The sequence below is a fragment of the Salvelinus namaycush genome, chromosome 32 (genome assembly GCF_016432855.1).
Source record: "Salvelinus namaycush isolate Seneca chromosome 32, SaNama_1.0, whole genome shotgun sequence".
NCBI classification, from domain to species: domain Eukaryota; kingdom Metazoa; phylum Chordata; class Actinopteri; order Salmoniformes; family Salmonidae; genus Salvelinus; species Salvelinus namaycush.
This window is the reverse complement of record NC_052338.1, coordinates 22,269,996-22,287,297: the sequence shown is the minus strand read 5'-3', so window position 1 is coordinate 22,287,297 and position 17,302 is coordinate 22,269,996. Positions and strand designations below refer to the sequence as shown.

The window sequence follows — 17,302 nt, the reverse complement described above, 5'->3', positions numbered from 1 at the left end:
TTTCACAGATGAACACCCACAGATGCAAAGGAAACACAACCACATTTGGACAAATGTATTACACATCTGCCATACACACAGCCTACCATCTCTACTGACACACTCCCATATCATTAGCATGCAGCTGTCACTGACATTATGACACACACACACACACACACACACACACACACACACACACACACACACACACACACACACACACACACACACACACACACACACACACACACACACACACACACACACACACACACACGCACACACACACACACAATAACAGGCCAGGGCATGGACTCTCACCTCTGCAGATGGGCACAGGGAAGTCCCACACGGCACCCTTCTCCGCATTGGTGACACAGGTGAGCTGGGGGTGCCCATCCAGGACGTACCCAGTTACACAGCTGTAGTGGATCTTGTCCCCCACGTTAAAGCGTGTCCCGACCAGGATGCCTTTGGGAGGTACCCCGGGGTTTCCACAGGCACTGATCTGCAGTTCTGATGGGGACAAGAGGGGAGATGCACACATTAAGTACCCGGTTGTGTAAGAAATTAAACATGGTTGGTTTTCTCTGCTTCTCTCCCCCTCCCTCCGTTCTCTCCCTTTATTTATCTTTCTCTCTCCCCTTCTTTCTCTCCCTCCCTCCCTCCTTACCTCGTTCTCTCCCCCTCTTTCTCTCCCCATCCCTCCTTCTTTCTCATGTTTCTCAACTCAACTGAGTATCAAGCCAGGCGGAAAATGGCAGCGGCTCCCTCACTGCAATTACATGCAGTTCAGTGCTGCATTCACATGGAACTTGACTGCACATCTGAAGGTAGGGACACAGTGGAAACAGCCAAGGGCATTCACATTGTGCTGGGTGGGTTGGGTTCAGCTTTAGCTTCATGCTGGGAGAGCAAGACAAGATAACCATATACTGGCTGAGAAAGAAGATACTGTAGAAAAATGAGTAATATGTGCAGTATTTGAGTGAAAAAAAGAGTCAAAAAGATAGAGAAGATACTGAGACAGGAAGAAGAGATATATATGATTCAGAGAGTTAGAGATAGAGAGAGACAGAGAAAGAAAAAGAGTGAGTGAGAGAGAGAGAGAGAGAGGGAAAGATCTAGAGAGAGTGAGAGAGAGAAAGAGAGAGTGAGATATATGTATAGAGAAGAGAGAGACAGAGAAATAGTGAGTGAGATATATATATATAGAGAGAGAGAGAGAGAGAGAGAGAGCAAGAGAGCAAAAGACAGAGAGCGAGAGAGAGAGGATTGTGAGAGTAGACCAATAGAAGTACAGCTAGCCATCGCTGGTTGCTCCCATTATATTCCAGTGTGTCAGCCAGCCAACTAATGCTCAGGCGAACAGTTCTCAGTGGATTTGCTGGGGAATGACTCTTATTACCAATAAAACACATTGTGAACACTGGGAATAAGAAAGAGGGGAATAGTAAAAGTGTGTCTGATCATGGAGGATATTATCTTCAAATCAGTCAGAACATACTCGAATCCTCTTTTCTGTGACTTTAGAGCAAGGCTTTGGGGCAAAGAAGAAAGTGCCTGTTCCTTCCCTTCACACTGCCAGTGGGAGGGAACATGGTCTAACCGTTACATGCTCTACTGTGCATGAGTCTTTCTACGTAATACACACAAACACACACACACATACTGTACACACACACACAGTTAGCCGAGGGACACACACAGTGACAGACACGGATGTCTGCAGGTATCGGTGTGCCAACTTTATTAATTTAATTGTGCTAATTACCTTGGTCCTGATGTTGTAAAATAGCCTGAATGAAAACAGACTCATTAGGCTAACAGCCAGCGTGTGTGTCTTCCTTTTTAACAACGGGAGATCATCATTAGTCTCATATACCTAAAGGGTGTGAGTGTGTATGTGCGTGCGTCTGAGTGTGTGGGTTAGTGTGTGTGTTGGTTTAGTGGTGGATGGGCTCAAGAGCTCATGGGCATCAGGTAATAACTGCAGCACAATTTGCAACACCTCCAATTGTGACCTCTTCTGTTTTATTAGAATGACTACCATTGTTGAATAGGGATATTTATATCATGGTTCTGAATGACTACGATTTTCACTAGGATTATTGATATAATGGATCTAAATGACTACCATTTTAAGCCAGGTTATTGATATCATGGTTCTGAATGACAACCATTGTCTACTAGGGTTATTTATACCATGGTTGTAAAATACTATCATTGTCTACTAGGGATATTTAAATCATTGTTATAAAAGACTACCATTGTCTACTAGGGTTATTGATATCATTCATCTGAATGATTCCCATTGTCTACTAGGGTTATTGATATCATTCATCTGAATGATTCCCATTGTCTACTAGGGTTATTGATATCATTCATCTGAATGATTCCCATTGTCTACTAGGGTTATTTATACCATGGTTCTGAATGACTACCATTGTCTACTGGGGTTATTGACATCATGGTTCTGAAATACTACCATTGTCTACTAGAGTTATTAATTTCATGGTTCTGAAATATTACTATTGTCTACGAGGGTTATTGACATCATGGTTCTGAATGACTACCATTGTCTACTGGGGTTATTGACATCATGGTCCTGAATGACTACCATTGTCTACTGGGGTTATTGACATCATGGTCCTGAATGACTACCATTGTCTACTAGGGTTATTTATACCATGTGTAACGGTCGTCGTAATATTCCTCCTCCTCCTCGGACGAGGAGAGGAGAGAGGGATCGGAAGACCAATTTGCAGCGAGGTATGATGACATAATGAACTTTATTAACAAGACGAAACTAAACACACGAAGAACACTTGATAATTTTACAAAAACAACAAAACGACGTAGACAGACCTGAACGAGAGAACTTACATAAAACATGAAGAACGCACGAACAGGAACAGACTACATATACTAACGACAACGAAACAGTCCAGTGTGGTGCGAACATACACTGACACGGACGACAATCACCCACAAACAAACAGTGAGAACAACCTACCTTAATATGACTCTCAATCAGAGGAAACGTCAAACACCTGCCTCTAATTGAGAGCCATACCAGGCAACCCAAAACCAACATAGAAACAGAAAACATAGACTGCCCACCCAAAACTCACGCCCTGACCAATAAACACATACCAAACAACAGAAAACAGGTCAGGAACGTGACACCATGGTTGTAAAATACTACCATTGTCTACTAGGGTGATTTATACCATGGTTGTAAAATACTACCATTGTCTACTAGGGTTATTTATACCATGGTTGTAAAATATTACCATTGTCTACTAGGGTTATTGATATCATGATTCTGAATAACTACCGTTGTCTACTAGGGTTATTAGTATCACGTTCGGAAATATTTATATTGTCTACTAGGGTTATTGATATCATGGTTCTAAATGACTACCATTGTCTACTGGGGTTATTGATATCATGGTTCTGAATGACTACCATTGTCTACTAGGGATATTGATATCATGGTTCTGAATGACTACCATTGTCTACTAGAGATATTGATCATGTTCTGAATAACTCCTATTTTCTAATAGGGTTATTGATATATAATGGTTCTGAGACAGTGGAACATGGACAGGAGCCTTGAGAACGCTATCAGTTAGTCCTTCCCATTGATAGAGATCAATGGTCTATTGAAACCACAGGGATATCAATGGAGAGAAAATGAAAGAAATAAACTGACACAGAGAGGATAAGGGAGAGAGAGATAGAGAGGGAAAGAGAGTATGTGGGAAAGAGATAGAAATAGAGAGAAATAAATAGAGAAAGAGAGAGAGAGAGAGATAGAGGGGGGGAGAGAGAGAAAACAAAAAAATAACTGACACCTTGGACCGTGAGGAAGCAAACGGTCCTCTAGCTCTGTGAAGAAGTTAGTGATGCATTTAGTTTATAATTCACAAATAGAAAACCATACACTTGAAGAAAAACTTCAGGTGGGATTTGATAAAGGTCACAAATCTTCTCGTCTGGGTAGATAAACTAGCGTGACAAACAAACGTGCCTGAGAGCTTTAACAGTGGCCCTGCCTCACCTCTGACAACTCACTGTGTGTGTTTGTGTGTGTGTGTGTGTGTGTGTGTGTGTGTATGTGTGTGTGGGTGTGCGTGCGTGCGTGCGTGCGTGCGTGCGTGCGTGCGTGAGTGACATAGAGACGGGCCTCAGAGCAATTTAAATGAGGAGAAATACAGCGGCCTTTGGGTTTATTCTACAAAATACTATTTTCCAGAGAGCATAATATGAATACTTTCATATTGGATGAGTTATGGGGGACTGTCTGTTCTAGGATCAAAAAGTAAGTAGATGTAAACTTTTCTGTCACATGGAAAGGGGACTTTACATCTGTTAACACAACTTTAGATCATTCACCAGACTATGTGCTATGCAGTGGTGTAAAGTACTAAAGTAAAAGTACTTTAAAGTACTACTTAAGTAATTGTTGGGGGTATCTGTACTTTACTTTACTATTTATATATTTGACTACTTTTACTTTTACTTCACTACATTCCTTAAGAGAATATTGTACTTTTTACTCCATACATTTTCCTTGACACCCAAAAGTACTTGTTACATTTTGAATGCTTAGCAGGACAAGAAAATGGTCCAATTCATGCACTTATCAACCTAACATCCCTGGTCATCCCTACTGCCTCTGATCTGGCGGACTCACTAAACACACTGGCTTCATTTGTAAATTATGTCTGAATGTTGGAGTGTGCCTCTGGCTATCCGTACATTTTAAAAACAAGAAAATGGTGCAGTCTGGTTTGCTTAATAAGGAATTTGAAATAATTTATACTTTTAGTAATTACATTTACTTTTGATACTTATATCAAAAGTAGTATATTTTAAAACAAATACTTTTAAATGAAGATCAGTCTTTAGATGGCTAAAAGAAAAGCAATACAACATATACTGTTTACAGGAAACTCACTCTACATCCTTGATGAAGTTGCATGGAAAAAGGAATGGGGTGGTGAAATAATTTTCTATCATGGACAAAGGAACTCAAAAGGTGTGATGATATTAATTAATAAACATTTCGATCTGAATGTGCAAATAGTCAAGAACGATTCGCAAGGAAGGTGGATCTTTTTTAATATGAAAGTGGATGAAAAATGGATTTGGCTCATTAATCTATATGGTCCAAATCAGGATGATCCATACTTCTTCGAAAATATTTATTCCAATTTATTGAACTTACAGGCAACAAATTATCAAATCATTATGGTGGTAGACTAACACAGTGTTAAGAACCTCAATGGACCGTAAAGGAAATAACTCCACAAACTATCATCACCGTGCCCTTAAGGGAATCACAAATATTATGGACACATTAGAAATAGTGGATATTTGGAGACTAAAAAATCCCAACCTAGTGAGATATACATGGAGGAGACTTAATCAAGCTAGTCGTCTTGACTACTTTCTTGTCTCTTTCTCTCTTGAATCAAAGGTTAAAACAGTTTAATAGGAGACAGAATGCGATCGGATCATCATCTAATTGGCCTTCAAATAACTCTTATAGAATGTTCAAGTGGACAGGGATATTGGACAGTTTATCAAAGTTTACTGGAGGATAATGAATTTTTAACGAAGACAAAATAATTTATAACAGATTTTTTCCAGTATAATATAGGTTCAGCAAATCCCCTTATTGTTTGGGATACCTTTAAATGTACCTTCAGGGGTCATTCAATTCAATATTCATCAATAATAAAAAAGCAGTTTCTGGCTAAAAAGACAAGACTAACAAGAGAAATCCATGAACTAATAGTACAGGTAGATAGCAATACAAACGATACTACGGAGATACAAAATAAGTTAGAGGAAAAACAAAAAGAACTGGGGGAACTGATTCAAGAACAATCCAATGTAATCTATTACAAAAATAAAGCAAACTGGATGGAATATGGAGAAAAATGCACCAAATTCTTCCTGAATCTCAAACACAGGAACTCTAATAAAAAGATTTTGCAGAAACTCGTTACTGAAGAGGAAGCTACATATTTTAAGCAGATGTTCTCTTTTCCATCTCAACCTCACCAACTGAATGACGATTACTGTAAGGAATTCTTTCCAAATAATAAAAAAAATTGAAAATTAACACATGTACAGAAAGATCCCTGCGAAGACCAAATTACAGACAAATAACTTTTTGAGGCTATTAAATCCTTTCAGTCTGGAAAAACCTCAGGGCTTGATGGCATACCGGTAGAAGTATATCAAGCCTTTTTTGATATACTAAAAGCTCCATTGTTAGATTGTTTTAATTACTCCTATAGAAATGGTAGTCTGTCAGAAACTCAGTTGGAAGGTCTGATTTCTATATTATTAAAACAAGACCCAGATGGCAAATATAAAGAGCCAGTCTATCTAAAAAACTGGAGGCCCCTTACACTTCAATGTTGTTGATGAAAAAATACTAGCGAAATACATAGCACTCAGAATTAAAAAGGTTTTACCAGGTTTCATCCTGATCAGACAGGTTTTTTACATGGACGATACATTGGAGATAATATACGACAACTACTAGAAATAATATAACATCATGAAATGTCTAAGAAGCCAGGCCTGGTATTTATAGCGGATTTTGAAAAGGCATTTGATAAAGTAAGACTGGATTTTATTCATAAATTCCTGGATTTTTTCAATTTCAGTGATTCTCTTATAAAATGTGTCAAAGTAATATATAACATCCTTAGGTGTTAAAGAGTAAAAAGTGGCTACTTCTCAGAGAGTATTGAATTGTCAAGAAGAGTTGTCACCATATCTATTCATTATGGCCATCGAAATGCTAGCTATTAAAATCAGATCAAATAACAACATTAGAGGATTAGAGGCTTAAAAACAAAGGTGTCCATGTATGCCAATGACTCAAGTTTTATATTAAGTCCGCAAGCTAGATCCCTGCAATGTCTCATTGAAGATCTAGATAACATTTCTGGACTCTCTGGACTAAAAACGAATTATGAATTAAGTGTACAATATTACGTATTGGATCTTAAAAAATACAACTTTTACATTACCCTGCAGTTTACCTATAAAATGGGTTGACGGTGAAGTAGACATACTTGGCATTCATAAAACAAAAGATGTAAATGAGCTCTCCACAATGAATTTCAATAGAAAACTTGTAAAAATAGACAAGATCTTACAACCATAGAGAGGTAAATACCTGTCTATTTATGTAAAAATTGCCCTGATTAACTCCTTAGTCATATCTCAGTTTACTCACTTACTTATAGCTCTGCCTCCTGATAATTCATTATTCAAATCATATGAGCAAAAAATATTTTGCTACACGCTAAAGCAGACAAAATAAAGCATGCCTATCTATATAATGAATAGGGTGGTTTGAGATTATTAAATATAAAAGCATTAAACCTCTCTCTAAAAGCTTCCCTTATTCAAAAGTTTTACTTGAACCCTAAATGGTTCTCAAGGAGATTACTAACAAAAGCTCATCCATTGTTTACAAATTGCCTTTTTGCCTTTGTGCAGAATGCCATGTCTAATTTTCGATTAACTGAAAATTATTATTATACTTTTTTTTCAAAGTATCTCTCTTTTTCAAACAAGCATTGCAGAGCTGGCTACAATTTAAATGTCATACCCCTGAAAAGATAGAACAAATATTACAATAAATATCATGGCTGAACTCAAATGTGCTGGTTGATAAAATACCTGTATTTATGGGAAAGATGTTTGAAAAGGGTATTTTGTTTTAAAATTATATTGTAAAATGGAACCAATTGATTACAACAAGAGGAGATAGGGAACTGGTCTGTCTGCCCAATATAAAGGATCAAAACTGGCGGAAGATTAAAAATAGCATAAATAGGAAAGTATACCAGTTTCATTTGAGGACCAGGATGTTGACAGCTGTGCCATACAGATTGCAAAATAGTTGGGAAGAGATTTTTGATGTACCGATTCCATGGTACAGGGTGTATGAGTTGATATATAAAACGACGCAAGATTCAGGACTTCTTGCTTCTCAGCTAAAATTATTATATAGAATTCTTGCCACCCGCAAAACACCAGTCTCAACATCAACAGCGAAGAGGCAACTCCGGGATGCTGGCCATCTAGGCAGAGCTGCAAAGAAAAAGCCATATCTCAGGCTGGCAAATAAAAAGAAAAGATTAAGATGGGCAAAAGAACACAGACACTGGACAGAGGAACTCTGCCTAGAAGGCCAGCATCCTGGAGTCGCCTCTTCACTGTTGATGTTGAGACTGGTGTTTTGCGGGTTCTATTTAAGGAAGCTACCAGTTGAGGACTTGTGAGGCATCTGTTTCTCAAACTAGACACTCTAATGTACTTGTCCTCTTGCTCAGTAAGGCACCGGGGCCTCCCACTCCTGTTTCTATTCTGGTTAAAGCCAGTTTGCGCTGTTCTGTGAAGGGAGTAGTACGAGTAGTTGTATGAGATCTTCAGTTTCTTGGCAATTTCTCGCATGCAATAGCCTTCATTTCTCAGAACAAGAATAGACTGACGAGTTTCAGAAGAAAGTTCTTTGTTTCTGGCCATTTTGAGCCTGTAATCGAACCCACAAGCGCTGATGCTCCAGATACTCAACTAGTCTAAAGAAGTTGTATTGCTTCTTTAATCAGTACAACAGTTTTCAGCTGTGCTAACATTGCATAAGGGTTTTCTAATGATCAATTAGCCTTTTAAAATGATAAACTTGGATTAGCTAACACAAAGTGCCATTGGAACACAGGAGTGATGGTTGCTGATAATGGGCCTCTGTACGCCTATGTAGATATTCCATAAAAAATCAGCCGTTTCCAGCTACAATAGTCATTTACAACATTAACAATGTCTACACTGTATTTCTGATCAATTTGATGGTATTTTAATGGACAAAAAATGTGCTTTTCTTTCAAAAGCAAGGACATTTCTAAGTGACATTTCAAACTTTTGAACAGTAGTGTATGGTGCGTAGAAATCCGAAGAGGGTGGCAAGCAGAGATAGGTGGGATGGGCTGAGGGAAGCTAAGGGTTGGGATGTGGAATTGGAGACAAGTGGGAGTGGAGTTGTTGGGTGGGGGATAGAATGACGGTCAAAGATAAAAGTATGTCTGAATGACACTGTGAGGGGCAGTGTTTTTACAGCTAATGCCGGTTTACCTGAGGCTGATGCCGTGCAGGTGTTTGTACACATGTATATACACACACTCTTATTCAAATGCACACATACATCAACACACACACAGGTAAATAGTGACATACATGCACTCAAACATATTCAGTTGGCCTTGCTGTTATGATTTTTGTCCTTGATGTCTTTGTTGTTTTTTGCATTGTTGTTTTCTTTTTTCTCTTTTGTTCATTTGTTGGTCGTTAGTGCATTGGGGGAGGGGTGGAATTATTTTTTATTGAAAAAAAAAATGTTTGGGGGGGTCTCGGATGGTTGGGGAGCAGCTCTTGGGGAACTGTGGGGGGGATCTTGGAGGGCTGGCGGTTGGGAACTTGGGCCGGTGGCTGATGGATCGCTGGTTCGGGTCCCCATTTTTGACCTTGTGGGAGATCTGTCGACATGCCCTTGAACGTTGACCCTGGTTGCTTCTGTGTGTCACTCTGGATGGGAGTCTGTTAGATGACTAATGTGATGCAGTTGTTGAGCGGTTTCACTGCAAGTATATTGTATGTTTTAAACATTCAATATAAAAAATATATATCTATATATATATATATATTTTTAGCCTTTTAATCAGATAGAATTTTACTGGGGGACTTTTTCATTTTCTATTAAGGTATTTTTACTCAAGTATGACAATTGGGTACTTTTTCCACCACCGGTGCTATGTACGTATTATGCAACAGAAACATAATCTGTATGTTGCATTAATATGTAATAAATGCCCACGATGTAATCACTAAACAGTCACTGTTTCTAAAAAGGCATTCTGCCCAGAACTATACTTGTTGGCTGCCTGGCAGTCACTGAAAGGCAGTGAAACGTATTTGAAGAAACTTTCCAAACCGCTTAACTATGCAAAGATGGAGAATTTAGGGAAGAAGTCCATTGTAGTTTAAGTTCTTTGACATCTCCTAGACCTGCAGTTTATATCTCCAAATGTCAAATTAAAGACGACATAAAGATGAATTGAGCTCCCTCCCAAGGTAGAAAATTAGGTGTAGAGAGATTTATCATCTATGGCAGAAGTATTCATGCGAGTACTGCCTCCATTGAATACGCAAAGTTTACTTTAGATTGGGAACGAGACCGTTTTAGAGCTCAACAAAGAGATGGAAGAGTCTGGGCCTGAACTACTCAACACCTTGAAAATGGTATACTACCATCAATATTTGACTTTAAACGACCCTATTCTTGTCATAATTTACCCTGAATAGTACTAAGACAAAACCATAAAGTACATTCACAACTATTTTAGCAGTTTATGACCAGCTCTTGACATTTTGGCAATGGCAGAAAGACTCAAAAGGGACCAGGCCTTAACCGCAGTAAAAATCATTGTAAAATAAATAACCTCATGGTGCCCTTGGTGTTCTAAAAAGACGAATCAGCCAACTTTCTCCTGTTTTCGTGTCTGGCCTGCCAGACCTGCCTGCCTGCCTGCCTTCAGCCATGCACTGGAGTAGGGATACAGTAGCTGGAGTGCTAGAGATTCAACCTTGGGGGTTGATTGTGTTTCAAAGGGAGATGGGGCTTTAGCAGCCAAATTATCTGTCCCTCTCTGGAGAATGCTTATCTGAAGAGTGCTAGTTCCAGCCTCCAGTAGTCATCCATCTTCATCTTACTGCCACAGCCCTGCTCTCTGATAGGCTGATAGGCGGCTCATAGACCCAGGACCTGGCCAGGACTCTCCATCCCACCACGGTGCCAGACAGGGTATTTTCCTCAATGTTCCGGCCTTCCTGTCCAGACTGCTGGCTAATGCGAGGTCTATCGATTGCATTTGTAAACTTGGATGTACTTCGGAGTTTGTTTTGTAAACCCCTAAACGTGTTCCAGAGGTTTTATCTGCTTCACAGCTCTGACTGCTCTGCTGCAGTCCAGGCAACCACCCACCCAAAGAGCGGAGAGCACAGAAGAAAAGGAATGGATGATGGAAAAATGGAACCACGGAAAATCAATATACAATTGTAGATTAAACTGAAATCTGAATGCGTCCCAAATGACACCCTATTCTCTATATAGTACACTACTTTTGACCAGAGCTCTGTGTGCCCTGGTCAAATGTAGGTAATAGGATGCCATTTAGAATGCAACTACAGCCTACTGTATGTATGTGATATTTGCTTGGATTGAGAAACAAAATCTCCAGAAATAATTAACCATAGCACTCGGTAGAGTGTCACAATCTAAAATATGAGATAATCTTCAAGGGCGATCGCACTTGCTGATTTTGCCTTGATTTCGATTTGGTTCATTAAGAAATGCTAGCGGGCATGAGTTCATTCAAACTTGAGTTTGTTTCGGGGTGTGGTTTGATTATGAGTGTTTCTTGTGTGTGTTCGCAAGTGGGAAGAGTTAGCAAAATAATTTTGCCATTTAGTTTCAGCCGGCTTTTGTGCGACCGTGGCAAAATTGGTTTGACTTTGGATAGCCTATCTCCAGCGCTAGTTAGGGACTGTCAATAAATTACACAATGTAAATGAGACAATATTTTCATGTTGCACATCTTTTTGTTTTGTCATTAAATGCTTTTAATATTCGTATATGAATTTCTAAAATTTATAGTTGGTTTGAGGGTTTTAAGTCATTGAAGGAGCTATTGGAATTTTAACATATTGTCCCATGTACATTGTGCAATTTACCGATCGTCCCTAGCTAACTCAACAGGTTTTATAATTTTTTGGATCCCCATAAGCCGACGCGAATGGTGACAGCTAGTCTTACTCGGGTCCGACATATTGCAAAAAAGACATAACAGACAAAGACTACAATTTACGTAGATTTAAAAACATTAACATGTAGTGTGTGTGCACCTATCAGTTACACATACATGTCAGTACATACACACAACAAGTAGGACAAAAGGGAGAGAGGCGTTGTGCCATGAGGTGTTGCATTATTTGTTTTTTGAAACCAGGTTTGCTGTTCACTTGCGCTGTATGATATGGAAGGGAGTTAGATGCACTCAGGGTTCTTTATAATACTGTACGTTTCCTTGAATTGAGGTCTGTGAAAAGACCTCTGGTGGCATGTCTGGTTGGGTAAGTGTGTGTGTGTGTGTGTGTGTGTGTGTGTGTGTGTGTGTGTGTGTGTGTGTGTGTGTGTGTGTGTGTGTGTGTGTGTGTGTGTGTGTGTGTGTGTGTGTGTGTGTGTGTGTGTGTGTGTCAGTGGTGTGTGTGTGTAAGTTGACTATGCAAACAATTATGAATTTCCAACACATTAATATTTCTTATAAAAACATGAAGTGATGCAGTCATTCATTCCTCAACTAGCCAAGAGAGACTGGCATACATAGTATTAATATTAGCCCTCAGATTACAATGAAGAGCAAGACGTGCCACTATGTTCTGGGCCAGCTGCAGCTTAACTAGGTCTTTCTTTGCTGCACTTAACCATATGACTGGACAATAATCAAAATATGATAAAACTACAACCTGCAGAACTTGCTTTGTGGAGTGTGGTGTCAAAAAAGCAGAGCTGTCAAGCCCTGACCTTAGAGATCCTTATTTATTCTCTATGTTTGGTTAGGTCAGGGTGTGACTCGGGTGGGAAAATCTATGTTTTCTATTTCTTTGTTATTTTTCCGCGTGTGGTTCCCAATCAGAGGCAGCTGTCTATCATTGTCTCTGATTGGGGATCATATATAAGTTGTCATTTTCCGTTTGGGTTTTGTGGGGTGTTGTTTTCTGTTTAGGTTGTTTCCCTGACAGAACTGTGCGCTTTTGTTTTTTTCTCCGTTTGTCATTTTGTTTGAGTGTTTTTGTGAACATTACATTATGAACACTTTCCACGCTGCGCTTTGGTCTCATTCCGACGACGAACGTTACAAGAGCATTTATTTACTACGGACCGACCTCTCCCCATCTTTACAACCATTGAATCTACACTACATGACCAAAAGTATGTGGACACCTGCTAATCGAACATCTCATTCCAAAATCATGGGCATTAATATGGAGTTGGTCCCACTTTACTGCTATAACAACCTCCACTCTTCTGGGAAGGCTTTCCACTAGATATTGGAACATTGCTGCGGGAACTTGCTTCCATTCAGCCACAAGAAGATTAGTGAGGTCAGGCATTGATGTTTGGAGATTAGCTCTGGCTGGCATGCAGCATTCCAAATCCTCCCACAGGTTTTCGATGGGGTTGAGGTCAGTGCTCTGTGCAGGCCAGTCAAGTTCTTCCACACTGATCTCGACAAACCAGTTCTGCATGGATCTCGCTTTACAGTTGGCACTATGCATTCAGGGCAGGTAGCGTTCTCCTGGCATCCGCCAAACCCAGATTCGTCCGTCGGCCTGCTAGATGGTGAACCGTGAATCATCACTCCAGAGAACACGATTCCAATGCTCAAGAGTCCAATGGCAGCAAGCTTTACACCACTCCAGCCAACCCTTGGCATTGCACATGATGATATTTGGCTTGTGAGCGGCTGCTCGGCCATGGAAACCCATTTCATGAAGCTCCTGACGAACAGTTATTGTGCTGCCGTTGCTTCCAGAGGCAGTTTGGAACTCAGTAGTGAGTGTTGCAACCGAGGACAGACAATTTTTTACGCGCTGCCTGCTTAAGCACTTGGCGTGCCCGTTCTGTGAGCTTGTGTGATCTACCACTTCGCGTCTGAGCCGTTGTTGCTTCTAGAGGTTTTCAGTTCATAATAATAGCACTTACAGTTGATCGGGGCAGCTCTAGCAGGGCAGAAATTTGACTAACTGACTTGTTGGAAAAGTGGCATCCTATGACAGTGCCACGTTGAAAGTCACTGAGCTCCTCAGTAAGGCCATTCTACTGCTAAAGTTTGTTTATGGAGATTGCATGGCTGTGTGTTCAAATGTATACACCTGTCAGCAACAGCTGTGGCTGAAATAGCCGAATCCACTAGTCTGAATGGATGTCTACATACTTTTGTATATATAGTGCATATGTTTTGACGATGGACAGCTTACAATCTAAAGTAACACCAAGTATTGTTCAACAGTCACACCACTCATTACCAGATTCAGCTGAGGTTTAGAACTTAGGGAATGATTTGTACAAAATACAATGCTCTTGGTTTTAGAGATGTTCAGGACCAGTTTATTACTGGCCATCCATTCCAAAACGAATAACTAATAATAATGCACACACATACAGTATATATACAGTACCATTCAAAAGTTTGGACGCACATACTAATTCAAGGGTTTTTCTTCATTATTTTATTTTTTACTATTTTCTATGGCTCCCGAGTGGCGCAACGGTCTAAGGCTGGTAAAGTAATGATGGACTGTCGTCCAACACACCTCCAGGCTGTGTAAGGGCTATTTGACCAAGAAGGAGAGTAGAGTGCTACATCAGATGACCTGGCCTCCACAATCACCCAACCTCAAACCAATTGAGATGGTTTGGGATGAGTTGGACCACAGAGTGAACGAAAAGCAGCCAACAGGTGCTCAGCATGTGTGGGAACTCCTTCAAGACTGTTGGAAAAGCATTCCAGGGAAGCTGGTTGAGAGAATGCCAAGAGTGTGCAAAGCTGGTGGCTACTTTGAAGAATCTAAAATATAAATATATTTTGATTTGTTTAACACTTTTTTTTGATTACATGATTCCATGTGTTATTTCATAGTTTTGATGTCTTAAATTAAGAAAAACCCTTGAATTAGTAGGTGTGTCCAAACTTTTGACTAGTACTGTATATATATATATATATATATATATATATATATATATATATATATATATAAAAAAAAAATGTACAAAATATATATTATATAATTCAACGATTATGTTTAAAATGTCCAGAAAAGTCTGGCTTATTTGTGTAGTGTACTGTTTAAAAAATACAGAGTACAGAACACCTGCTCTTTCCATGACATAGACTGACCAGGTGAATCCAGGTGAAAAGCTATGCTCCCTTATTGATGTCACCTGTTAAATCCACTTCAATCAATTTTGGACCTTCCTGGGGCATCAAAATGAACGTCCGTTTTTGTAGGTCTGCTCTATCAGGTACTGAACAGATGGAACTAAAAAGAAAATTGCAATGAACTTGAAAATAAATAATCATGAGAGTCAATGGGAGCCTGGGACCTGACCTTGACATCAACAGTCAAAGGACAGAGGGATACACTATCTAGAACCTCCTTGTGTATCTGGTCGAACAAGAAAAATGTTTCTGAGAAGGTGCCCAATGTACAACACAGTTTTTTGTTTCCCCTGAGTAAAATGCTAGCTAGTGGGAAACTAGCTACCAGGAAGCTTTAGCTAGCTACCGGTAGCTAGCTTGCATGCCAATTTCAAGTGTAACTAAATTTACTGGTGAGCTCATCATACTTGTGACATTATGCCAGATAGCTCCAGTTTAGATCATTTGTTTTCACTTGTCGCATCTGTGCTTGTTGCGTTTTCCTAGTGCTTGTGTTGTGTTTGTGCCTCTGTTCTAAAAATAGAACCCATTGGCAGCATGGGCAGCAGTGGGATTCTGTTTACATGCAAAAGTGAAATAGGTTAATTTATTCAAATGCACAGATCACTTTATACAGTATATCTTGCCAAATAAACAATGGGTCATTTTAAAACTTGGCATAATAATACTGTACTGTGCTTTGTTGATAACATGACAAAATAAATGAAAAATAAATAGATTACACACAGACGCTCCTGAGGAGAGAATACCAAACAGTATAACTAGAATACCTCTAGGATGGACTGACTGGCAGATGGATAGACTGAACTGAACAGAACTTAAATGACCTGAACAGACTGCATCAATGAGACTTCCACACAAAAATACTTCCGCTAGCTGCATAAGCCATTAGCATCACAATTTGTCCCCAGCACAAGGTGCACCTATGTAATGGTCATGCTGTTTAATCAGCTTCTTGATATGCCACACCTGACAGTTAGATGGATTATCTTGGCGAAGGAGAAATCCTCACTAACAGGGATGTAAACAAATTTGTGCACAACATTTAAAAGAAATAAGCTTTTTGTGTGTATGGACAATTTCTAGGATCTTTTATTTCAGCTCATGAAACATGGGACCAACATTGCGTTTATATTGTTGTTCAGTATATATTACAGTGTGCAGCGACCCAACCTCTCCTTCAGCCTTCTCACTGCTTCCTGCCTGCACATGAATTATACTCCTGTTGGGGCATCAGACTAAAATTTGCAGCACCACTTACACTCTCCGGAGAATAATAAGATCCGCAAAGCCATTTCCATCAGCAAGTGAGCGGCAACAATACGGCCACATAGACACTGCAGCGTCTTGTTTTAGATTAAGCATAATGGACACATTATCTTCTCATTATCACAATTACCCCCTTATTCCTGTATATTTCTCTCCTTATCTTTTTGGGTTGTGTGTGTGTGTGTGGGGGGGGGGGGGGGGGGGGGGGGGGGGTAATGTCTTTCCAGTAGACATGCCCTCCACCCCCTGTCATTGAGAAAATCTAAAGTTACCTTTTTTAAAAGATTCCACTAGGCAATTGCCTCAGACTAGGCTTTTCTCCCTCAAATTTGTTGCCAAATAAGCAATTCCAAGCACAGCTCCTTACGGGGCAGGTATAGGAGGGGAAAAATTACAAGTAAGCAGAGAAACCCTGAAAAAGAGGGCCTTACAGGCACACCTTCAATCACACTTTATTGTTGAGACGGATGACACTGCAAACTGGGAGATTGGAAAGAAGAAGAAGAAGAAGAAGAAGAAGGGGGGGGGGGGGGGGGGTGAAGGAGGCACTTGGAGCTTTCCAGCCCCCCAAAAACAAATTCTGTCAGACCAGGGTCTGTGTTGTGAAATTGGTATTTTGGAGATGAGAAATAAAATATGATTTATATAGAGGGCTACAGTAAATATGCTCTGAAAAAGGCCAATCCACACTTTACCTCCAGGATGGTCTAGGGTCTGCGTTCCAAATAGCACACTAAACCCTATATTGTGCACTACTTTTGACCAGAGCTCTATGGTGCTTTTATTTCTAGTTGACAATTGATCATCCTCTGCTATGCCCCGTGTGGGTTGTAATGCTTTTTGAAATGACCTAATTTAGATCAAATGTTACCGACTGCAATATTAGACCACAATATACAATAGTTTCAGATAGGACTGGCACTGATGGAAAGAGCCAGAGACAATGGCTGATGTCA

General features: G+C 39.8%; 1 protein-coding gene across 1 annotated transcript in view; it reads right to left on the bottom strand.

Annotated features, from left to right (window-relative positions):
* LOC120027058 (CUB and sushi domain-containing protein 3-like) overlaps positions 1 to 17,302 on the bottom strand; it is a 704,521-nt gene that overhangs the window by 484,165 nt on the left and 203,054 nt on the right. Inside the window, exon 4 of the mRNA XM_038971903.1 lies at positions 304 to 498. Within this exon, the coding sequence (XP_038827831.1) occupies positions 304 to 498 (195 nt within the window). The remainder of the gene's footprint in view (positions 1 to 303; positions 499 to 17,302) is intronic.